General features: G+C 41.5%; 1 protein-coding gene across 13 annotated transcripts in view; it reads left to right on the forward strand.

Moving 5' to 3' along the window:
• TENM1 (teneurin transmembrane protein 1) overlaps positions 1 to 26,297 on the forward strand; it is a 395,160-nt gene that overhangs the window by 85,995 nt on the left and 282,868 nt on the right. For 12 of the 13 annotated variants that reach the window (XM_081180104.1, XM_081180105.1, XM_081180115.1 and 9 more), the window contains exon 2: positions 6,497 to 6,774. In XM_081180104.1, coding sequence (XP_081036230.1) covers positions 6,558 to 6,774 — 217 coding nt within the window. In that variant the 5' untranslated portion in view covers positions 6,497 to 6,557. Of the gene's footprint in view, positions 1 to 1,276; positions 1,296 to 6,496; positions 6,775 to 26,297 lie in introns of those variants that run through there. The other variant, XM_081180112.1, reaches the window with a different exon arrangement.

Consider the following 26,297-nt stretch of genomic DNA (forward strand, 5'->3'; position numbering starts at 1 on the left):
AATATTTTAACTAACCCTTGAAAAGCTGCTTGGAGGTCCTTGCTAATTCCTTTCATAGATATGCTCCTTTCCTGCAAAATTATAAGTTTAGTGTCTTGCAAAGGAATATTAATAGAAATGTTTTATGTCATTTTGTGCGTTTATGGATTAAGCTTGCCGAGCAATGGTGAAACTCTGCAGTTGTCCAGGGCATGAGAATTTAATCAGGTTAAGCTGTTTCTGCCTATTTAACTTGGGAAATGTGGGAAATGGGGAGCGTGATGCATGCAGTAAGCCTTGCAATATCGCTGCCCCTGATTCATTACTCCTCTCTATTCCTTTGTAGTTTTTAGAGTCTTATGGTTCGGGGGGGGGTGATGTTGGCAGACCTTCAGGTATTGCCACAGCTTTTTACATGGAGAATTCAGACACAGGAAGCTAATTTATACAGAGTTGTACTGTTGGTCTATTCTGCTCAGTGTAGTCCACTCCAACTAAAAGCAGCTTGCTAGGCTTCCAGACTTTCCCAGTGCTCTCTGGAGATGCTGGGGACTGAACCTTGCACCCTCTACATGTGCTCAGACACTGAGCTATGGTTCATCCTTTTTAACTGGGGTGGAGAATTTGTGGTTTTCTAGACCCCATTCAACTCCAACTCCCATCAGCCCCAGGCAGCATTCCCAAAGATTAGAGATGATGGGAGCTGAAGTCCAAAAAAAATCTGATAGGGCACCCACCCCCTATTCCTCCTTGAAGCATGTAGACTGTTAGTGACTGTTAAAGGGAGAGAGGGGTAGGGGGTTGAAGTATATTTTCTTTTTCTGTCAATTATTTTGCCCTGACTGGCCACTGGAATTCTTCCTGAAAACTTGCAGACTCCCTCTGTTATTCTTATAGGTATGAGGAGTGGGGGTTATAGCTCTCCCTGCCTTTTGGAAATTGTGTTTCCATTTCAGCTATACCCAGTCACACCCAGCAGCAAAACCAGGGGACTGTAGCTGTCTAATTCCCAACTACTGAATCACAGCACTGCACCTCTAAGAAGTGATTAATTAAAATCCACCATTTTCAGTCCTAAATGGCTCATGGCGCATTTGGAGATGCAAGTTTATAATCTTGCTTTTGGCAGGCTTCTATCCTTTCTGTTATTCAGAGCCATTGTTCCATAAAATTAAGATTTCAGGTTAATGTTCATACATACACTTACAGCAATTTATCCTCAGTTTTTCTTAAGGTTTCTAGAGAGACATTACTAGCACATGCTTAGTGCAAGATGTACCTTGCCTTTTGTAGAGCCCTGATGTTCATTGGGAAAGGTGAGTGATTTAAAACCATTGGTTCCTCTGTGAGATAGGCAAGCATCATCATCATCATCATCATTATTATTATTATTATTATTATTATTATTATTATTATTATCATTTCATGGATTGGAAAATCATGGCCAGAGAAGTTCAGCGATTCTTTTTTCCCTTCCCTTCCTTCACCCTCAAGGTGGAGCTGGAAGTAGCTCAGTTTGTTGCTTTCCTGTGCTCAAGGTTGCATTTTCCTGTATGGTCTGCCCAGGTCTACAGGAGGGACCCTCTGGACTCTTCTACTATCTACTTGAAGTCTGGCTGCCAAGGCTCAACAGAGGGCCTCTTCCATTATGGTGCCCATCTTGTTATTTTATTTATTTATTCAGTTTATATCCTGCCCTTCTTCTCAATGGAGCCCTATGGCAATGAGGCAAGCACCAATTACACTGGGTAACAATTTTTTACTTTTTGAATGTTGTCTAGATTTCTACAACTGATTTAGGGTATTTTTGCACTGCTGAATCAGGAAATGGCATCCGTTTCTCTCCATCAAGTCAGGTTTACTGTAAACTGAATGGTGGGCATTGATAAAGGTAAGTACATGTAAATTGCATGTTGCTTCACCATTTTTCAAACTTCAGGGCTTGAACTTCCATTTCTTGGAACTCCTGGAATGCTCAGCGGCAGGGAGGTCTCTCTTCAGAGTCCAACAGTAGTCAGCCATCATGACTGCATCCTAGCAACCCTGATACCTGGTCTCCATCTCTTTCATGTCCTGATGGAATCTCTCCCCCTGCTCATCACTCATTGAACCCAGTTTCTCAGGAAACCAGTCCATATGTGAAAATAGGTAGTGCATCTTGACGCTCATGTTGCAGCCCAGGTTTCTGAAAGCAGTCAGCATGTGGTTGACAAGTTCTGCGTAGTTTCTGGCTTTATTATTGCCAAGAAAGTTCTTCACTACCAGAACAAATGCCTTCCACGCTTCCAGTTCCACTTCATTCATTGAGTTTCCGAACTCTGGATCTCTGATGAGCTGACGGATCTGAGGACCATCAAAGATGCCAGCTTTCAACTTCTCCATGGTCAATCCTGCAAAAGCCTGGCACAAGTAAGTGAAGCAGTCACCATCCTTGTCCAGAGCCTTGGTGAACTGCTTGATTAAGCCGAGCTTGATGTGCAGCGGTGGGAAGAGTATTCTGTCTCTGTCCACCAGAGGGTCGTTGATGACGTTCCTTTCTTTGCAAGGCACCAATTCCTCCCGCACAGGCCAGTCCTTCTTCGTGTAATGCTGAGCACGGTCCCTACTATCCCACATGCACAGAAAACATGGGTACTTGGTGAAGCCAGACTGTTGTCCCAACAAAAAGTTCACCATCTTCAGTTCAACACAAATAAACCACTTATGCTGATCATAACCAATTTTCTCCAGCACATACTTCACCGCTTCATAGTTCTCCTTCAGTGTACTCGAGTGAGCCAGGGGTATAGAGGCAAACTGGTTGCCGTTGTGTAGCAGAACACATTTCAGTGATCGCTTGCTGCTGTCAATGAACAGTCTCCAATCTTTGGGTTCGTACTGTGGCACTCCAAGCTTGAGCAGAAGTTGCGCAATATCTGCACAGGACACCAAGTCCTTCTCTTCGGAGAAAAAACGGAGGTACTCTTGATGCCTGTTGCGGAAGAAGCTGATGCGAGCACTGTCAGAAAGGAGGTTTTTTCCTTCAATCTGGATGCCAACAGTTCGGCAGAGTCCTTTGACAAGCTGAGGTCGCAAACTAGATCATTCAACTCCTTTTGGGAAAATGGATGTGGAGCATCATCTTCAAGAACCACTTCTTCTTCTTCTTCATGTCCTTCAACATGGGAGGCATCTTCGTCACTAATGTCAGGAAGTTCTCCGAAGATAGGCACTGGAATTTCATCACAATGAGCTACAGGGCGACATGCTGATTGAAGATCAGGATACTTCGTGGGGCAGCTGCCCCATTAACTTAGTTCTGATCCCCCAACATTATGCTTTGCCGCACCAATTTATGGAAGATTTTGAGGTTTTATGACTTCAAACTGATCCCTTTTCGACATAATCACCCAGAACTATCGGACCTGAATACTTCTTGTCATTAAAATAATCATTTCCAATTAAAACAATTATTCGACATGGCATTTTACCCCCACCAACTTCTTCTAAAATGCTCCACACAAGCATACATGTGAACAAAAACGTAAAAAAATGACATGTGGCCATAGCTCAAAAACTTGACCTGATTGAGCAAAACCAATGTGATTTTTGGATTCAGCGCATCAGATTTGTCCTAAATCAACTGAAAAAACGCAGACAACAATTGTACAACAATTGCTACATTGTAATCCTACCCATGTCTACTGAGATGTTAGTCGTATTGAATTCAATGGGTCTTACTCTTGTGTAAATGGGATTAGGATTGCAGCTTTAAAATACCTTTCTGTTTCTCCTGGAATTTCCTAACTGTTTCTATTGAGATTTTCTTTTGGTCTTTGGTTGTGGCTGTTGTGGTTACTAATGTTATATGACTCTCCTAATACTAATACTAGATGCTGTTTTAACTATTTTGTTGTTGATGATGATGGTGATGATTTTAATTGCATTCTGTTTGTTGTGAATAGAAATGGGGTGGGGCACATGATTAAGTTTGCATCTAAAGGTGCAAATGCAATGCATTGTTGGTTGAATATCATTTTTGAGGATGAAATTAAATATAGAAAAGTGAAAGCCACACCACAGTCAATACAGAGTTCCACAACTGAAAAGTAAATACTGTAACACATCTTTTTTTTCTGCCTGCCTTGCCATATGTTACCATATGGATCAAAAAGGGTAGCACTTCATCAGACTAATTTATTTCGTGTGAATCATTTTCATTCTGTTCATTTTGCTTTCTAGAGACTTTGTTTTGGAGGGGCAGGGGAGAATGAACAATATTTTAAATGACCCAGCAGCTAAAATTAAACACGATCTTGCTTAATTTTAGATGATTGTTTTATATTAAAATAGATAAATTTATTTCAAAATAAAGAAGTCTCACCTTCTTTCAAGAGGAAACTTCTGCAGATACGGGTGTGTTATCCGTCCGTTGCTTTGTGAACCCAAACAGCCTCCTTGGACGCTATGTTAGATCTATATTACATCCCCAAGTGTTAGATTTTGTCTTTTGTATAAGTGGTGTAGTCAAAGGATTCCTAGCATGTCTTTTTAGCTATAGATCTCCTCCCCTTATTGTGCATTCATTAATGTACCTCACAACAGGAATACATTATTCTTTAGAAAAGAGCAGGAGAGCTTTAAGGGTTGTCTTTTCAGTTAGCAGAAATTGAAATATTGTGGGTTTAGTTCAGAAAGTTGTATCTCTTATTTTAAAGTAGGTGACCTACTTCAACCACATATTGTATTTTACTTCCTCCATTCCTCCATTGGCTAGGCTCCCAAATTAGGAACATATAGGTGCTTGTGAAGGTGTATTGCCTGAGTACTGTCAGTTTTTCTTCTGTGAAATGGTTACTTTGTAGTCCTCATGGCGGTTTCCAAATGTGACCTTGGGCCCAAAACAGTTTGGGACCCCTGCTCTAAGGGGCAACGTATCTTATGTTTCATTTCAGAAGTTTGAGGAGTGGGTGGGTGTGCAGCTCAGTAGTTTTTCTATGTGTGTTTTCTAGAAGAAAAGTAATCTGGAACCAACAGAAGTACAGCCGTTTGTCACTGTACAGAAGTTTATGTCGGAGAGTTCCCTGTTCATAAATGCACTGGAAGTGAGAATGTGTTCAGTTCTGGTCCGCTCCACCCCTCTGAGAAAAGAAACACGTGCATTTGATTTTCCGTGTGTGTCATGTAGGAATTAAATGGTACATCACAAATAAAGAAGCAACTGGTGCATTTCGCTTTGACTTCCCACAAGGTTCAAGATTAGAATTCAATTGCTTCATCAATATATCTTCAGACATGCTAATAACTCCTATTTGTAAGGAGCTGCTGGTTCCTATACTATGGATTTCTCCTGAGGCACAGTTTCGATGGTAGAAGAGCTTATTAGGTCAATTTACAATGGAACCTTACCTCTGAAGAATGTTTGGCTGGAGCTGATAAACTCTGTAGATATTTGAAGCTATTTTTTTCTTTCAAGGGCTGCATTCTTTTTTGGGGGGGTTGATCTGTTGGGTGCCACATTTTGGTGGTGGGCAGGACCACCCTTTTCCTTCCTGAAAGTAAGTGGAATAATTTATGGCTGCCTAAGCCATATAAATCAGTACCCACATATTCATAGATGGCACCATATACTGGTACAAATTTCTAGAATAACTTCTAGACTCTTATTGTGTGGGCAGAGTTTTTGTTTGCTTGTTTGTTTGTTTGCATCTATGATAGTAATGACCCACTGTTTTCTAAATGTTGGACTGGCATTTATAGGGAGAACTCTGATAGATGTAAAAGTGATATTGCAATGACCTCATCTCAAACTTTCTTTGTCAAATATCTGGGATGGCTATGGGTGTAATTCAGACTTGAAAGGCCTAATAACATTATAGCATGGGTGCTGATCTTGACAGGACAGTGGTGGAAAACATTGCAATGATCTTGCAACCAAAATTAACACTTTGGTACAAAAATATGTGCCCAGTAGCAATTTCAGAGAAGATTACCCACAATTTAAATGTCTCGAGTAGGTCAGAAGACCCAGAATGTGTGTTTTGTTATATGGCGACTTTATTTCTTACACTTTTGGAATTGGTGTACAAAATTCACTACTGGCAGTGATGAGAGGAAGCTAGTTTTCTTGATGAACACTTTCCCTGAATATCCTATGTACGATGTGAAACTTAGTTTTATATTCCACTACTGTAATTATTATATATATTTTTTAAAAAAGTTTATTTATATTTAAAAAAATAGTGAGATAAAATGCTTGAATCAACCCACTCAGTATAATTCAGTGGTTCCATCTCAAGGTTTATTCTGACTACAATTTCTTACAACTTGTTGTTTAATTCCTTGCAACAATTAACTGGCTAAAACCTTTCAAAACAAGGGATCATTAGGAGAATGTTTATGCTCCCTTTGAGAACATTTTAAGTTTCCCTTAACTAAATCTGCTAGACAAATCAATTGCTGTTGTGGGGGGGGGGGGATTGAACAACTACCATGCTTGAATGAAGAGAGTTACATTGAACATTTTTGTCTCTTCCAGGACTGTTTCGGTAAGGAGCCTCAATACATTGTTTTTACGATTTTGGCCTACTTAATCAGAGATGGAGCAAATGGATTGTAAACCCTACCAGCCACTGTCGAAAGCTAAGCATGAAATGGATCTAGCTTACACAAGCTCATCTGATGAAAGTGAGGATGGAAGAAAGGCAAGACAGTCTTATGAGTCCAGAGAAACGCTTAACGAATATGGCCAAGAACTCAGAATGAATTACAACAGCCACAGCAGAAAAAGAAAAGCTGTTGATGAACCCACTCAAGGTATTTTTTAAAAAAATCAGTTTTTATTAAAAGGAATACTCTTAATAACTTTTTAATCATATGGTAATCAGCCACTTAAATTGCTTGCTATCCCTACATCATATGGAATCTTTTTCCTGTGTATTCTTCTGTTCCATATCTTTTTTTGTGGAGGAAGAGCTGCATAGCTGTGAGCTATCATTACAGCAATTGCCAGCAACTTCTCACTTATACAATTTTGCTTATGGTTTTGCTTATGGTTGGGCTATGCCTTTCTTAGGACCAACCAACATGTCACAAAAAGAAAAGCTTGTTACACAAAGCAGAGCTGTAGTGGAGGTGATGGGAAAATTAAAAAATAATAATAATTGGATGTTGTAGCTGTAAGACAGTGGTGCTTGGTGCACGTTTTCCCAGGGGAAAGTGGCAGGACAAGTGGAAGTGTGGATGAGCCCTTGGTTTGGTGTGTTGTGTTAGGTAGAGGGTCAAACAAGAACACAGAGTTCTTGGTATTGTCCATTAATGAGTCTTGTCCTGCTGGCCTTAGAATGAAGGACAGATTGACTTTTCAGGGGTCCAAGAGTCCTTCTGTGTCAGCAGAGCAGCACTAGGCAAACTGTTGTCCTCAAAATGTTGTTGGATTCCAGCTCCCATCAGCCCTAGCCAGCATTACCACTGGAGCCCAACAACTTCCAGAGTGCCACAGGTTCCCCACTCTTGCTGTAGAGAGTGGTGGTTTATCCACCAATTGCAGCCTGCCCTTAATTGCCAGATTTTGTGGCAGCTGCTGAGAAGATGAAAGACTTGAGACAAAGTGGAAGTCTGGAAATGAGCTGCTAACAAACTACTTCTTTACATCTGTTAATAACGTTAAAACATTTTGCATTTGATAGGTGGATTTGCTACACATGCCAAGCCAACTCTAAAATTGTAAACTTTCATTGATATAAACATTTCTATACCACATGACAGTCATTTCAAAGCAGGGCGCAAAAGGGGTGTACCGAATACAAGATTGTGGAAGACCATTCTTTAATGCCTACTGAAATTTTAAGAAGTCTTTACCAAGTGTTGCTGGGGTGGGCCTGGGGAAGTGGTCTGATCTCAGTAAGGAGAGTGTTCCATAGAATTGGGTCTTCGATACTGAGCACACAGTTGCAGGAAACTAACAAAAAACACATGAATGAAATTTCTGCAACCAGATTGGAATGCCAAAACATCTATGAGCATGTAACTCTTGGTGCATGGTCTTGAAAAAAAGGGTGTGGGGAAGGGGCTGTCTATATCAATCCATCTCACTTTTTTAGTCTGCTTCCAGGCAGGAGGGGTGGGAAGGATATAGGGACTCGTCTTACTTCATGAAGCTGGGAAGTGAGGAGAGTGCTGTTGTCCTTCTTGTGGGAATTCCATGGGTATCTCTGGTTGGTAACAGAGGAGTGGACCAGATGGGCCACTGGCCTGATCCAGCAGGCATTTCTTTTGATCTGAAGAAGTGGAGCTACAGAAGTGAGAAGCTCTCTGTATTTATTGCTCCTCAAATGTCACATCCAGGGAAAGGTATGAGGAGAAAACTTGAAAGCAGGACACATAAAAAAATAAGCCTCCTCTACTCCATCTGTTCTCTTCTCACCACCGAATCAAAGTATGTGTTTGCCAATACAAAAGACTTTGTATGCATGTAGATACATAGATACAGATACATAGATACACACATAAATCTGCAGTTCTCCAAGCATTTAATATTTGCATCCTTGTGGTATGTTTTTCTTCACTAAAGCAAATTGCTTCAGGAATGTTGTCTTTTTCTTGGATAAGATTTTTTCATCTATTGTTTCCAAAAAGGAACTTTTTGAAACACTCTCCTTTAGGGAGGATTGTTGTTGTTGTTTCATTTTGCTTGGCTCACTTTTACCTTCCTTGATTGTCAGAAGCCTAAAAAATAAAATAAAAAATCAATGCCAAATACAGAATCGATCTATGGGGAGGACGTTATTTAAGTTAACATTCTGCATGAGTGTTGCAGAAAATCAAATGCTGGAGCATTCATTTCATGATAGATTGTAGCTCTGAAGGAAGTTGTACTAGAGAGTTATCAGTGTCGAACAAGCCAGAATTGAGTGGGAAAAGATAGAAAAGGAGAGAGAATTGTAAATATTTGGGTAAGAATGTACCAAGGTGTAAGCTGTAATCCTTACCCCAGTTACTTGGGAGTAAGCCCCATGGCAGGACTTAGTTCTGAGTAGATATGGTTAGGATTAACCAGATATGGTTAAGTCCAAAAAGCACAGTGAGCAAATGAAGTCTTGTAACCCTTCTTAGAAGGCTGCAGGCCATTTTATGTTGCATTAAGCATTTCAGAAGTCTGAATAAACATCTGCAGAGATTCAGTCCTGAATTTCTCCAGCCTATCTTGGTTCCAAGGATCAGAAAATAAATATATTTGTATATGAACTGAATCTTCCAAAGTCTGTTCTGTGCTATTGGGAATAACAAAATATTTAAGATAAGAAGCTATAAAGTGAGGGGCATTTGGCAAAGCAAAGCTTACCTAACACAGACAGATTTGAAAGGAGAGTGATTCCTTAAAAAAAGAAAAAGAAAAAGTGTGTGTATCCATTTGCCTCGGAGGCTGAATTTTCATGCCTATTTTTGCCATGGTATTTTTTGCCACGGTGTGCATGTCTGATTTTCTCAATTGCTTCTGAATGCATCCCAATATTTTTGAAATATTTTCACAGTTTTAACACTAATGAAAGCTAAAGTCCTGCAGGGTGTGCTGAATGGAAATCTGAGGTGACATTATGTTCAGAAGTATCATATTCATTCCATGAATATGAAAGGTAAAAGCTAAGCTTCAGGGTCTGTTAGCCTGGGGCCTGGCAGTCTATTTGACAGGCTGCAACCGAGAGTCATATGAGCCACAGAACAAAAATATGTGGACATGTATGGGCTGAAGATCAGGCACTGAATCCTATAAACAAGAACAAGAGGCAGAGATATCATCAAAACAAGCTAGGTTGGGCAGATGAGAACCAAAGACAGGGACATAGACTAAGAAAGGCTAGAGGCCAGATGCAAGATAGCCTGTGCTGTACCTCCATCTGAAAAGTATTTCACTGGATCATGGTGGGTGCAAAAGGGGGCATGTGTACTAGGTGGCTGGTTAGGGGGTGGCAAAACAGCATCCTGTGTAGGTGAGAGAAAAGAAAGAAGTGTCACTGCCATAGCACACACTTACTGACTACATTCCAGCCAGGTCCCACTTATTAGAAGAGGTGGGTGAATAGCCACCCACCTATTCTAATAAGATGAATCTGGCTGGAACATGTAAGGAGTCACTAAGCCTGTGCCTTGGCTGCTGTGCACCTCTCTTTTCTCTTTGGGCCAGCAGGAATGTAAAGGAGCCAGGCCTTGATGACCACATGGTGTGGCTGGCTACAGCCCCCACACACCTTACAGGAAGAGGTGAGTGACTATAGAAAGGCTGGTCTGCTTGGCCACCCCAGGAAGAGGAAGGTGAGGAGGTGCAAAAGACGCTCCACTGCCACCACAAGCGAGCAGGAAAGAAGGAGCACAGCAGGCAGGTGAACTGGCAAGGTAAGTGCCAGCCTGGAACAGGGGTCTCGTGAGAGTTGCTAGGACCAGCATTTATGTAAATTGTCCCTTGTTTTTCAATGCCCCTCCCAAAGGGAAGCAGGGTGGGCTTCCCTTCGCTCCTTGGTCAGCCCTTCCTTGTGTTGCTACTGTGGCCACCACTGAGACAAGTCAACATGCACATGCTTCCTTCTCTCAACCGTGGTGGTGATAGTAGGCAGCAGTGCAGGCTTTTGCCCTCTACAGGAAAATGTGTAGATCCAGCACTGGTCCTCATTGAAGAACACATTTGGGGCCAAGAATTATATAGACACTCATAATCCTCTATTGTGGTTCCTCTTGTCTTGTGGCCTTGGGCTGAAATAAAGAGCTCTAGTTCTAGATCTGCTGACCTACTTGAGTCGCACTCTCCTGCAGCCAGAGATCTAGGCAATAATTCCCCAGTCTGAGAACTATGCAGGGGGAAAGGTGCCTGGGCCCTGACTCCCTGGTTCAAGACTTACAGAATCATTCAGGATGAAAGACTTGCATGTTGGACCTTTGGCTATCAATGCCCAGATGAATCTGTCATGATTTTTCAGTTTCTGTTGAGCCTTTGTCTTTGTTGAGAAGATACTCCCTTGAGAAGAAAGAAGATGCTGTTTCTAACACACATCTCTTTATATTATTTGGTTGTGAAAGGGTCTCAGTATTAATAGGTACCATCTCCTGCCCTCTCCCTAGCTTCAATCATGTACACAGAATACATGTCTTGAACTAGGGGAACGTATTCATTTCAAGATGTGATGTCTCCAACCCTCCAACTGAAACCTTGCTTTCAGGTGCACAATCAGATAAAAAAACAAGACCTCTTGGTTCTAGAAGTGGATAGAGAAGATGTGGCAGGATGGCTCAAATCATTGCAAGGCCCCCTAATCTAATGCACACACAGTTTGAGGGTGAAACTAGTATAGACTGAATTATATCTAATGACACTTTCCAATTGGATGCTGTAGTGGATTTCATTTTTGTAAGCTGGTTGTGTTGGAGGCGAGCAAAGAAGAAATGGGACTTGGTAAAACTGTAAGCAAATTACAAATTTAGTTGGCGCTTTCTTTTACTGGTTTAATTATTTCACTGTAACTTTACAGATCTGGGTTATGAAAGAAAGGAAGGTTAAAATGGAATTGCAAACCTTTATTTTCAAGATCATAATATAGAACCTAATCAAATAAAACAGAGAGACTTGCTTGTGATCTTGTTTTCCCAATGAAACTCTAATTTGACTAATTTATGAACTGATACATTGATCTAGCATTAATGAATGAATTAGTAGCTGAATAAATTGGGGTAGACTATAGTATATAATGAATTCTGATAGCATTATCAATTAATTATATACTAGTAGCATGCTATCTTGATTAAATTAATTTTATAATCTGTCTTTTTGTATTAAAGGATTAATGAATGGGTGAATTATTGAGTTACTGGACTTATTAATTGACATATTATAACAAAAGAATAACACATTAGTGTGCATTTAATGAATTACTAAATTGAACAGTGATTAAGTGGCAATATGTTAAAACAACTTGGGCCATGCAATTCAGTAATCAAGCTAATGAATTACAATGTTTGGGGGGAGTAACTGTAATTAAAAAGGAGGTCAATTTGTTCAGAGAGAGGGAGAGCATAGATACAGGGCCAACATATGAGAGGGGAAATGCGTATACTTCACTAGGGTTGTGGAGGGCCCAACTCAACTAATTTTCTAGATCCATTTCAGTCAGGGTTTAGGCCCAGTTCTAGCATAGGAATTGCACTGGGGTGGAGAAAATGTGTCCCTGTTAATTCTTCTAGAATCAGTCGCTTTAGAAACCATTGACCATGGTATCCTTTTGGAGCGTCTATCCAAGTTAGGGGTGAGTGGCACTACTTTGTGGTGGTTCCAGTCTTACTTGGATGGTTGTTTCAAAAGGGTGGTGCTTGTGAGTGTTATTCAGTTCCATGGAGTCTTCAATGTGGAGTTCCTCAGGGTTCAATTTTATCCCCTGTGTTGTTTAACATCTACATGAAACCACTGAGTGGGGTCATCGGGAATTTTGGAGTATGTTGTCAGCAATATGCTGATGACACACAGCTCTACTTCTCCTTTACATCTGCAGGGGAGGTAATGGATGTGCTGGACTGTTGTCTTGCCTTGGTAATGGACGGGATGAGAACCAACACACTGAAGCTCAGTGCAGATAAGATTGAGGCACTGATAGTGGATGGTTCCCTAGACTGGATGATTGGAAGGTTGCCTGCTCTTGATGGTAGGTACCTAGCTTGGGGATACTACTGGATCCTTTGCTATTGCGTTGCTGTCGCTTGAGGCTCAGGTGGCCTCAGTGGCGTAGAGTGCCTTCCATTGCCTTCAGCTGTTGGCCTGGCTGCACTCTGGACAATAATAGTCTAGCATCTTTGTCTATGTTCTAGTAACCTCTAGCTTAGATCACTGCAACATGTTATATGTAGGGTTGCCTCTGAAGGCAGGTTAGAAACTTCAGCTGGTGCCAAATTCAGCAGCCAGGTTGTTCACTGAGGCAAGATTGTTTGAGCATATTATACCAATCCTGGTCTGACAGCACTGGCTGCTAATTAGTTTTCGAGCCCAATTCAAAGTGCTGGTTTTGACCTATAAAGCCTTAAATGGCTCAGGACCACAATACCTCAAGAACTGCCTCTCTCTATGTTAACCTATCCAGACCCTGTAATCACCATTGTAGCCCTTTTTCATACGCCTCCTCTATGAGAAGTCTGGAGGGGGGCAATGGGCCTTTTCTTCTGTGGCTCCCCATTGTGGAATGCTCTCCCCTGGGAGGCCCACCTGGCACCTTCATTATATACATCTTTAGGTGCCAGGTGAGAATGTTCCTCTTCTGCCAAGCTGATTAACATCCTACATCCTTTTAAACATGTTTGTGGAAGAGGGCTAATTTGTTTTGTTCTTGTTTTTATTATGTGTTTTATGTTTTTATCTTTTTATGCTGCCCAGAAGAAGGGCAGTATACAAATTTAAGAAATAATCAGATACTTAACAAAACCCCGGGATGCAATCTCATTGCCACCATAAAAAGCATTGAGGCTACATGTAGATCATGATTGAGGGTGGTTATACAGATGTGTTTTCCTGCATATGGATATTTATATGGGTTTCTAGATTTTCTGATGTTTCATAAAGCCAACCAGAAGCAATGGCAGAGCATAATAAAACAGTACGTTCACTGTTCAAACTGCTGTTTATTTGCCATTGCTTATATGAGAAGCACTGTGCTGAGCTAGATCAGCCTTTGCTCTAGGGATGGAGGAGAAAATGGTTTTAAGTGGATGTATACAGAGAATTTCGCAGTTCCAACCTGGTTGAGCTTTTCCCACATTGTATCTTGTATCGAGCCGCCACTTACGTCTGAGCTGCTTGTGTAATGTTGTGGGGTTGTTGGGTTTTTTTTTAAAGGCTGACTAATTATTTGCAAAAATATGTATCTTGTACATATAAGGCATATAAAAGAATCATACTCCATGCTGTTCTGTGATTCTGCAGTATCATTCATTAAGTATACTAATACATAAGCATTTTTATAGGACTGTTTGTACCATCTGCTTATGTGCTGGTCACTTTAGGAAACGTCATCACAGTGATGAACGGAAACAAAAAGAGAGCAGCACATCTTCCTTGAGCCAAAATAAAGCCTTAGCAAAACTAAGAGAGAGAGAAAGAGCTTTTCAAGTGCCTTTCTGCAGCCCCCCCCCCAGTGCACAAGTTTGTTATGTTAGACAAAATAGGACTTCGGTCATGCAAAACTGCACACAATGACCGCTCCCCGCTTAAAACGGGAGGCGCCCTTTGCGTGGACGCGCGCAGCCCCTAGATCTGGAGCGGCTCCAACAGCATAGGCTTGGCTTTGCCTTCCCTCAGGTGGGATACCTGGAGGTCTCCGCCTACCTCAGTCAGTTGTCCAATCCCACCTGGGGGAAGCGTTGCCAAGGAGACCAGGCCAGGTAGGGGAGGGATTACCTGCCCACACAATAGTGGGAGGATCTTACCTGGGAATCCTCACTTGGCTCCAGAGCTTCTCCCACCCTACCCACCCTCAGTTAATGTCTTCTTTTGCAGGTTAACTTTTCTTCATAGGTTTTGCAGGTTAACTTTACTTCACAGGTATGCGGGCGCTGCTACATTAGGGTCGCTGTTAAAGGGCCGGAAAGGAATTTCCCTGCATTGGCAGGTTGCACCTTTCCCGTAGCAAAACGTCACAACTTTGGCGGTATCAGGCCTTGGGCGGAATCCTTTAGTCCATCTTCCTCTTTGCGGCGGCGATACCAGGGTTCCCCGTTAAAGGGATTTCTGAAGGGAGGCTTTGACCGTACGCTGAAAGGTCATCATTGCTCTCCCCTGCGGCGGCGGCATTACGGGGGCGGCTATCTCTGCTTGAACATATGTTCTCCAGAGCCGGCCCATCCCCCCCACACACTGGATAACCCTGAAGCTCCCTAGGTCCCCGGCTGGGGACTGGGGAGGGAGAACGCCCAATGCCTGAGCCAAGGTCTACCCACATTTGAAATTTAATAAAGTTGTGGCCAATTTAATCCCATAGCATGTTGTCTTGAGTCGTTATTCCACATGACGGGGGGGGGGACCGCTCGGGATCTGGGGACTCCGCCTGTCCACGCAATGTAATGCACATAATATGCAAGATTTGATCATAATTTTTAGTGGACTTCAGGAGAGAGTAAAATCTCACTTCTTTTCGAGATAAAGGAGCAAGACTGACTCTACAGTTGTATGATTCTGTGAATGAAATGAGGGGGGGAAATGCAGATAAACTCAATATTGATATTTCACATGCCTGCTTTGCTCCTATGTAGTCGGGTTCTTCTTACATTTTTCTAATAGTCTGTGCAGGCTCACAGATGGGACCCATGAGCTCGTTTCACTACCCTGGTTTGTAGGCAGTGCCTGACAAACTGTGGCTTGACAAACCACCATATCTCCCTCAGAGTGCTTGAGGAGAAGATGCAAGTAGACATATGGCTTGTTCTTAGTCTCAAAAAAAAAAAAAAAAAAAATCCCATGACTGAGGTTATGGTGTCTGAATTGCACCTGTCACTTCTCTGATAATTATTTCGGAGTATGTGAGTTGAAGAACTACCAAGCATGGGGGTTTGCAGATGTAGCAAGAGGGGGAACGTCAATAGAATTAGTGAAAAATGGTCGCTGGGTTGAGTGAAACACTCTAATCAGCATCATATTTTGGCCAGCTCATTGTGTAGGTGACTTATTTTTCTGTCGGGGGAGGGGAGGACTTATTATAATTGCATTGTATATGTAATAAGGCAAAGCTTTTTGTGTGTGTGTGTTTATTTGTGAGAACTCCAGCAGCTTACAGGGCACATTATACTTTGGTTGTATTTACTGTGGTAAGACACCTGTTGCAGTTTCCCTTTCAGTTCCCCCACCCATTCATTTATAGCCTAATCAAGCAGTTCAGCATTTGAGGGTACGAAACTACCACCAGTACTTATGCCATGGACCCTAGACAAGTGGACAGAATCAATAAACTAAATGTATAATAATTTTGATATTATTGTAATACTTATTGTAATTCAGTTATATTTGGGAAGGCCTGAGAAGCATTAATAAGAAGGTCCTTTATTTCAAAAAGAAGAGGGGGGGAAAGGTTATGGGTCAATGTAGGAACAGAACAAGGGAATGAGTCTAGAAAATAGAAGATATGTCCCGCAAGGATGCCATTTAGATGACTGGAGATCACCAGAATAAATTGCATCTGAAAGATACAGACCACGCAGTGGGGGGGATCATGGGATCATTAGTTTTTATAGAGAGAGCGGGAAAGAGAGAGCCCTCACTGGTGAATAATAAAGACTTTTAAAAGCACCAGGAGAAATGGAACAAATATTCATGAATTTTATGGAGAGAATATAAATGAGGAATTCAGGAATAAGTAGATTTTCACAGTTTCTGACTAATCTTGATATACCCAAAATAACCCAACATAATGAACTGGACATTCCAATAAAGTGCAATGAAATACAGCTACATATGACTTCAGTGCAAAGTATTTTTCTGCCTCACTCTCTTTTTCATTTTAAAATTTAACTCTTTTGGTATAGGGAGATTTATAAATCTTTGACAGAAGTAAAAATAAAGTGGAAGATGATTCAGCGTAATTTGACTCCTGTAAACCCTCTATTGCTACTAAACAATGATCATAAACTATCAACAGAAATTATACGTGGGGTCATAGAGAAATATTTTCATAGAGCTAGCAGGCTTTATCTACAAAAGAAAAGTTTATTATAAGAGTTGAAGTGCAATTAACAAGTTCAGTTGCACAGTACAGGTGACTCTCAACCCGTGCTGGCATTAAGTTCCAGGAATAGCACATAGAGCCAAAACCATGTATCATCAAAACACATTGGGTTCAATGCCAAAGTCTTTTTCCCCGGACAGAGAATGCCCTCTTTCCACCCCACTTTTTATATATATTTTTTCCAAGCATGTAAAGCTGAATGTGCACAACTTAAATGCACATATGTTGTGAGTTACCTGTAGTTGTTACTTGTTTGTTTTCAGATGCCTCTATGGCATTTGATATTATAGAATGGCCTTTTTTGCTTAATGTTTCATAGACTTTTAGATTTATTCCTATGGAACCTGGATTGGCTTCATTGTCAATATTTCCCGGATACAATGCAAAATGGGTTACATAAAGATCTAATCATGTTCTTAATAGCAGCTGTATTTGTGGAAGTTGCTCAGCATTAGAGGTACCACAAACATCTTACTCTGTGGGTTGGTGAAGTAGAATCTAGGGATTAGCTACGCCAGAGAAATAGAGCACAACAGACTGCCTAGAGGAGCTCATCTTTCTCCATTATTTGTACCCCTTTGTCATTTACATTAATAAACAAGGTGGTTTTTACGTCCTCTGATTTTTCAAAGACCCTTGCGGTTAGATGTGATTCCTAAGCATTTCTGGTCACTGGTTTGATAACAACATAACCTATGTCTGCTTTATTTTACCTTTATTTTACTTTTAGTAGACATTCTGTCTGCCTTGTGAGAGTTTACAATATTGGATATCAGTACAGTGGTACCTCGGGTTAAGTACTTAATTCGTTCCGGAGGTCCGTTCTTAACCTGAAGCACCACTTTAGCTAATAGGGCCTCCGGCTGCCGCCGCACTGCCAGAGCATGATTTCTGTTCTCATCCTGAAGCAAACCTGAAGCACTATTTCTGGGTTGGCGGAGTCTGTAACCTGAAGCGTATGTAACCTGAAGCGTATGTAACCTGAGGTACCACTGTACTGAAAAAAATAATATTAAAAGGATTTTTTTTGGGGGGCAGCCCCAAATCTCACACCAGGAAGCCAGTGTAATGATCAGATCCTTACCCTGCCCAAAGCCAAACACCTGAACTGCCGTAATCAATAATGTTGTGGCCTTGTTTTTACCCACTTGGAGTCACATGTCTGCTTATTTCTCTGCTTTGGCCTCTGCCTCTCATTGTTCCTGGGTCTGCAGTATAAAGCTGTAGACTGGACTGAAAAAGAGCTACAAAACTTTTTAGCGTGGGGATAAAACCAGGTAACTGATCTGACTCAGTTGTATAAACATAATTACAGCCTTTTGGTGGAAGGAGTCAAAAAAGATTTTGTTAAATGCAATAATTTAAAGCTTTCATTATTTTTCAAGAATCTCTGCAATTAGCATGTCACCCTACCTAGATGTTCTGTTTTATTTGTTGTACTTAGTTTGCCAGAATGAGGGAAAAAACCCTGAGAACCTGACAAAGGATAATTAAGAATTTTATATTTGCAGAAAAGGGCTGAGAGTTAGCTTTTGCACACCTTAAAAGAAATTTGGAGGGGTAGGAGGATTGTCAGCATTGAATTCACGGATGCATTGTACGTGAGCTGAATCACTCAAGATAATCAGATGGCTTTGTTTAACTCTTAGTACATCTTAGAGCAGGTTGTCATCCAAAGCTTTCCCAACAGTTGACAGGAAAGAGAGAAGCGTGTTGACAGTGAGAAAACCTATACTTTTGGGCATCTTTGAGAATTACAGCATAGTTGTTACAGTACAAGTTTTGTCAAGTAGGCTACTTCTTCATGGGGTGCACAAAGTTTGATATACCCTCTTTGGTATACATGGAGATAGATAGAAAGACAAACATTAGGGCAAAAAGGACATTGTAAAATTCAAGAGACAGTCCGTGATACCTGTAGCAGTAGAGGAAAACCCTAGTAAGTTCTAATTCAACAACACTGGAATTTCATATTGGGCTTCTTCTTCTTTTTTTGATGAAATAAACATGAGTTTATTTGTTTAGGCCTGAGCAGCATAGACAGCTGGGGTGGCGGATGGAGATTAGAGAAGAGCCTGGGATTCTTCTCTAGATCATTTTTGTTCCAAGACAGAAAATAATCTCCCACTTATCACCCATGAGCTTCCAAAATTTGTATTTAAGTCTTAGAGGTAACCATTGGCGTCATATCTAGTTTTCCATTTGCATCCTGTTTTTCATCCATGTTATCCTGTTTTTCTCTTGTAATGTCTCCTCTATTTATGTGAGTATGGAGGAGAATACTCACTGTGTGTACTCTGACCTACACCCAGGAAGCAAAAACAGACAAGGTAATTTGTAGAACTTTTACTCAGGAACAACAGACAACACACATACAGTAAACATCCAGGCATGGGCTATGCAAAAAGTTTAACCCAGCCTTCTCCAAGCTTGTGCCCTCCAGATGTTTGGACTACAGTTTCTATTGCACATGGCTAAAAAATTAATGAATGTTAGAAAAATGTTGGAATGAAGTTATATGGCTTTAGTAGAAATGTCATAAGGAATTAAGTATAAATAGATTAATAGAGCTTTAAAGGGAAAAATATGGTTAGAAGGTGTTAAGACAATTATAGGATAGAAAACAGAGGAAGATGGAAAGGAATTGCTGAAACAATTAACAGAAGTGGAATACAAAAAGGGCGGTGTGAGGAGGTCGAGGAAATAAGGGAAAGAAAGATAAGATGTTGAAATTGGATTGTGTTTTAAATGGTTTTTGTTTTGTTTTGTTTTGTTTGTTTCTTCTTTTGTATTGTATGTTTTTTTCTTTTTTGGTGCTTTGTAGTGTTGTGTTTAATTTGTTGGAAAACTAATAAATATTTTAAAAAAAATCTATTGCACATGGCTAAGCTTGTAGAGGCTGTAGTACAAAACTACTAGAGGGCACAAGGTTGGCAAAGTGTGCTCCAACAAGTTCTAATTCAGAAAAAAAACCCACAGCAAAGGAAGGAGGAGAGCTGTTATTGCAGCCCTCCTCTTAAAGAGACAAGTCATACATGCCACATGGACCCTGTGTGTGCTTTTGCAGTAATTTCTGAACAATCCTCTACTGTTTGTGGTAACTAGACCTGAGAGAAACCCATGCCAGTTCCTAATTTGTGAGCAGTTCCTTTAAATCTCCTCTTTTCTGTTGTTTGTATAGCTTTTGTTTACCTGAGGGAGTATAATGCCAATACTGTGTCAGTCTTGCAAGGAAAAACAAACAAACAAAAATGAATTCCCAGCAGCCCGAAGCTATATGGTTATTGGCAGGCATGGCCTATTGTAATCCATGGTTTTGGCAAATATAGAAAATTAGCTCTTGGCAAGTCTGGCTTTTGCAATTGTTTATTGGCAGGACAAAGTGAGTTTGTTGTTCTGTTTTTTAAGGAAACATACTAAATTTGTTTCCTGTGGAATAGGTTGTTCATTCGGCATCTTGTTTTAAAGTCTCCTACTTTTATGTTACATGCCTTTAAGTGTGTGTGTGTGTGTGTGTGTGTGTGTGCGTGCTTGATTTTCTGCTGTGTTCTATTTTTCTAAAGTGTTTTTTTATTTCATTTTTTTAAAGAAAAAAATAGTGAATGAGCAGTAGTTTGTTGTTGTTTTTTGTTTTGTTTTTAAAAAAACATTCTCAGGTTAAAAACTGCAGATATGGGTCACTGATCCAGAAACGCTGCTCTTGATGCTAATGACAGCTTTGTAGTGGACTATGTAATTTTTATTGGCACTCAAGTATGAGGGAGAGAGCATAAAGCCCACTCTGCACAAGCTGTGAACTCAGTCCCGGTTGGTCCCTCTGTGCAACTGTTATTTAACACACATACACAAATATACATTTACATAACGGGTAGATTTCTCCTCTGTTGCATTGTCCTACTTAGCTGTTGGCAGTCCCTGGGAGCTTGTGACCAAGAATTGTAAACAGGAGTGTTTGTGAGGGATTGGTGGAAGAGACTGAAGAGAGTGAGTTTGTGTCTTTTGGATTAAGGTTGGTCGCTAGTCTAATGTGTTTGGAGGTTTGCTTGTGGGTGTGGCCGTTTGCATCAGTTAGAGAAGCCAAAAATGATTGTTGCCTGTAGAGACCTGGATTGATTGTGGCACATAGCCCTCTCAGATCAACTTATGCAGAGAAGGAGGGTCGTGAGGGGTGTGTCAAAAAGAGATAGGTTTGAGGTTTGGTTTCTATTCTTCCCTTTAATAAACAAGGGGTAGCATAATCTATGCCCCCCAGTCTATATGGAATGGCCATATTAGGGCTCATTGAAAATGAGGTAATGTATAAAACACAGGATCCTTGTGATAAGATAAATCTCTAAAGGCACAAGAGTAGAGTGCTCATAAAATTACATTAGTGGATACTTTCCTTGCTTCTTTACTGTGCTTTGCTATGGATAAGCTTGTGACTGAAATAATTTTGCGCCATCGTTTTTGTTGTTTGTAATGTTTAAAGAATTTAATAAAAATGTTTTTAAAAGTTTAATCATTCCTTTCCTGGATATTAAAGTCACTTCCAGAACTATAGTGGAATATAACACGGGTTATATTAGCACTCATTTTCTGGAAGCAAATAACATCAGATGAGCACTATAGTTCCAGAAATGACTTTTACACCATGTGAAAGTTCAAGTACAGTGGTACCTTGGGTTACATACACTTCAGGTTACATACGCTTCAGGTTACAGACTCCACTAGCCCAGAAATAGTACCTCAGGTTAAGAACTTTGCTTCAGGATGAGAACAGAAATCGTGCTCCGGCGGCACAGCAGCAGCAGGAGGTCCCATTAGCTAAAGTGGTGCTTCAGGTTACGAACAGTTTCAGGTTAAGAATAGACCTCCGGAACGAATTAAGTACTTAACCTGAGGTACCACTGTATAATGTGGAAGTTAACAGTTAAGGAAGTGCCATGAAAATGGAGTAAACTGGCAAGTGAATGAAGCCTTGCCTTGCCTTGAAGACCAAGTTTCACATATGAAACTAAATCTATATTACCTCTCTGGGACTTATTCCTGTTTTTTAGGATTTGAGTGTCCAGATTAAAATGTTCAGCAATACAGAGTTCCTTCTGGGTCAATTCATATTGTAGTTTAAAAACAAGTTGAAAGGAATGCTTTCTGACAGGACATGTCTTTGACTCTGTGCCATGGCCATATTTATTAATTCTTAGAAAGGGAGGCATATAGGGATAGATTATGGTTAGACAAATGCTTATGGTTTCTCTAAGGGTAGTAAATTATCTTGGAGCCTGGAGTGGAAGCCAGCTATATATTAAGTCTTTGCAGAATTTTAATCTTTTCAGGTGGGAGTGGGATTCTTTGGTGGAAGAAATGGATGTTGAACTTGCAAAGAAGAAAAAATATGACATTTTTAATTTGCAGGTTACAAGAACCTTGTAATCTTGCATTTTTCTCACCCCTTTCCACTTTGACATCCTTTAAAGAATAACATTAGATTTCAAGTTGGATTGAGTCAGTGTTGAAAGTTTAATAAATACCCTTGAGGCTGAGCTGAGTCTAAATGTCCATAATGAACTTTCAAATATTACTTGAAGAAATCACCCTCTGAAAAGTGTTGTTCCAAGGTCAGAACTTGAAGTGGTTACTTAAGCCAGTTCTGTATCTCTGTGTAGGGGTGAAGGACAAAGGCAAAGACTCTCCTCCCTGGAAGAGAGGGGAGTGGTTGTGGGCGGGAGCCCGAGCACCGCCCCTAGCAGGGGGCATTAGCCCCCTGCCTCCTCCTCTCACCTGGCTGGCGCCCACGCCCCCTTGGCAGGCATCCAACCAGGTGCCTTCGAGGGGGCGTGTTCAGCAGCCTTTTGCGGCGGCGCCAGCCTCTCCTCGGCCTCATTCTTCTCCGTCCTCTCGTCGCGAGTCACCCACCCTCCACTCCCTTTTAGCTCAGGGTCTTTGTTCTTTGGCCTTGCTATGGACCTTAGGTTGGTCACCCTGGTTGTCTAGGGGGTCTGGTAGGAATTTTTCCATTTGGCATTAGGCTTTTTGGTTTCTTCGCCTACCTCGTAGCAATCGTCACAACTTTTTGTGGTATTGGTGGGTAGGTTAGGCATTGGAATAATGTGGTGTGGTGTGTCGAAGGGCTGGGTGTGGCCATTGCCTATGCCTTAAATTTTTGGGTATTCCGTTAAAGGAATCTGGCGGTCGTGTACTCTGTCCGATGCCTGCTTGGTGGGAGGCCATGGCACGACCCCCGGTGACATCAGTGGAGAGCCTATAGTTGGATTAGCATCAACAGGCTCCACCTACTGGTGAATAAACCCACTTGTTTTAGACATCCAATGCCTAAGCCAATACCTTTTCACTGCTGTAATCAATAAAGTTGTGGCCTTTTCTTGCCCATTAACCTTATATCACGTGTCCTTGTGTATTTATTTCACATCGTGGGGGTCGGGTCCTCAAACCACAAATGTAACTAATTCACACTTCTCAAATTAAGATGTGAACTGAAACACAGTCATCCTTTGAAATCCGCACTGTATTTTGTAATCCAGTTCTCCAGCCATGTAATGTGTACAAAATGGAAGGTTCTGGTGGCAATAGCCTTTTTTCATTCACTCTTATCAGTCTGATCTAAACAGCTTTGCATTCCAGGGGGAAAATAGATAAAGGCAATACGTACTGAGGTGAAGAAAAATCAACAGGAACTGCAGTACAGTGGTACCTCAGGTTACATACGCTTCAGGTTACAGACTCTGCTAACCCAGAAATAGTGCTTCAGGTTAAGAACTTTGCTTCAGGATGAGAACAGAAATCGGGCTCCGGCGGCACAGCGGCAGCAGGAGGCCCCATTAGCTAAAGTGGTGCTTCAGGTTAAGAACAGTTTCAGGTTAAGTTCAGACCTCCGGAACAAATTAAGTACTTAACCCGAGGTACCACTGTATATAGTTCTACTTAACAATGCAGCACCGTTGTCTAATAGGAACAGAAAAATGTATACTTTGTCTCTTTACTCCATCTAAATAATGTGGGCAGAGGATTCATCATGCTAATATTAGGGCTGGGCGATATCTGGGTTTCAGCATTGTGATTTGCATGTTTAGACCTTTTAACCTCCCCCTTAAATATATTCAGACAGGACACAAATTTTGGTTTGGTTTTTGGCAGAATTTAGGCCACAACTTTATTGATTAGAGAAAGTGAGTGGTTGCATAGGCTCTGGTTCGACTAGCTCCCCGCACCCTTGCAGGTAACACTGACCCAGAGCTCTATCCTAGGTCAGCCAAGAGTGAACACCTGGATAAGCGGAAAGCCGGGAACAGGCTATCTCCGCCACCCAAATGTCCCCTGGACTCAGGCACGGGCACAACCCTTCTCAGGGTTAACCAAACCACTGAGTCCCTGGATTCCTTTAACGGAATACCCTTCTCATAGGGATGGCAAGAGCGTTCTCCCATCCCTATCACCTGAACCAGAGCCTATTCGCAACCTTACAAGTTGTGATGATTTGCTATGCGGTAGGCGAAACCCAAATGGCAATAGCCAATCAGCTAAGTGGGGGAAATTCCTGCTGTGCCCCTGTCCCAATGACAGATGACACACAGCGGCATAGCAAGGTCAAGCGCACAGCCTAAAAGTAGGGAGAGGTGGGCGGGTGTTCCGATGCACTGGCCCAAAGAGGAAGCTCAGGGTCACGTGCATGGGCATATATAGGTCCCTCGATCTGTTTGGCTAGCATCCCATTGGCCTGATTAAATCCAGCATTGAGGTACCTACCAATAGGTTGTTGTGGCTATCCAATCATACCCACCCACAACACGGGGTTTGGTTGTCAGGTTGCACCGCAACACATGCCCTCTTTGAGGGAAGACACAATATATCACCAGCCATTGTGATCACATGCTAATATAGCATGATGTCTGAAATAAGGATAGAGCTATGTGGCACTGGCTGGTTTCACAGTTTCCCCCATGATTTCTCCCCGTGATTTTTGCATAGCACACACATACACACACATCATGATTCACAATATATTGCCAGGTCAAAAACTATGAAATTGAGATGGAAACAAGAGCAGGATTTTGACTCGCTTATAGAGAAACACCCACTATGGACAATATGATTTGATATAAAAATTGGAGTACGGATGAATATGCAGTTGTAGATGCTTAAAATAAGACTCCATGGAGGGCATGGGGGAAGTCTTGAAATTCAGAGAACTGCCTCATATAGACATGTTTTTACTAGTTTGTGCTTATTTGTACTTTATATTTGTAAAACCAATAAAAATGATTCTTAAAAAATATTATGAAATCAATAACATGATATGAACTTCAGACCGATTTTAGACAATATATCGACCAGCCCTAAAAAACACCATGATTTGCGACATATTGCCAGGTCAAAAATTATGAAACTGATATCACGATATGGACTTCAAACTGCTTTTGTGCGATAATCAATATATATTGATATATCACTCAACCCTAGCTAAGATACCATGAAATTATCAGTTAATTTTTGCAGCCTAATTTTCGAAAGTATGTATTGCTTTGTATCTTTTCTAGTATGGAGAACACAGCAAGAGAGACCTGAATGCAAACTTGAGTTTCTTCAGCCAAGTTTCCTTAGTTTCTTATATATGGCATCGGATTTTAGGGCAGGTAAAGGCATGGCTGCAAAGAAACATCCGGAAGCCTGAAAACATATATTCGACATTTTTTTCGTTGTATTTAGGTAAAGGTAAAGGGACCCCTGACCATGAGGTCCAGTCGTGACCGACTCTGGGGTTGTGGTGCTCATCTTGCTTTATTGGCTGAGGGAGCCGGCATACAGCTTCCAGGTCATGTGGCCAGCATGACTAAGCCGCTTCTGGCGAACCATAGCAGCGCACGGAAATGCCGTTTACCTTCCCACCAGAGTGGTACCTATTTATCTACTTGCACTTTGGCATGCTTTCGAACTGCTAGGTTGGCAGGAGCAGGGACCAAGCAACGGGAGCTCACCCCGTCGCGGGGATTCAAACCGCCCACCTTCTGATTGGCAAGTCCTAGGCTCTGTGCTTTAACCCACAGCGCCACCCGTGTCCCTTCATTGTATTTAGCCCCTTTTAAATATAAACCAAATACAAGCCCTGCTGGGATTGATTCAGCTCAGGAGCTCCCTATCTGAGCTATGGAGGATAGCTGATTTCTGCGAAGAGCAGGACTTTGGAGTAGACTGTAGCCGATACAAGCAAGGGCTGAAGTCACTGCTGATTGGCAGTGATTTCGTCACAGTACAAATGAAGGGGGGGGGGGGAAAGGTCATCTGACATCATGGTGACTTCAGGTGATTGACAGGTGGAAGATCTCACCGGCCAGATCCTGTTCCCTACCTCTGTAGGAGAATGAAACAAGCAAGCCTGCTCACCTTTTGTTTCTTACAGATTCTGCCTCCTTCACTATCTTGCTGCTCTTTCCCCCTCCTTTCTCTCCTCTTCCTCCTCCCTCCTTTCTCCTGAAGCCCTGAGGGGGCAAATATCTGAAAAACAAACTGAGAAGGGTCTGCAGCCATACAGATGCAACAGATGGTAACCACTTGAACTGGCACTGTCAGTATATGTGGCAGGCGAGCATTCTCCTCGCT

This window comes from Podarcis bocagei (genome assembly GCF_964188305.1).
Source record: "Podarcis bocagei genome assembly, chromosome: Z".
Lineage (NCBI taxonomy): Eukaryota > Metazoa > Chordata > Lepidosauria > Squamata > Lacertidae > Podarcis > Podarcis bocagei.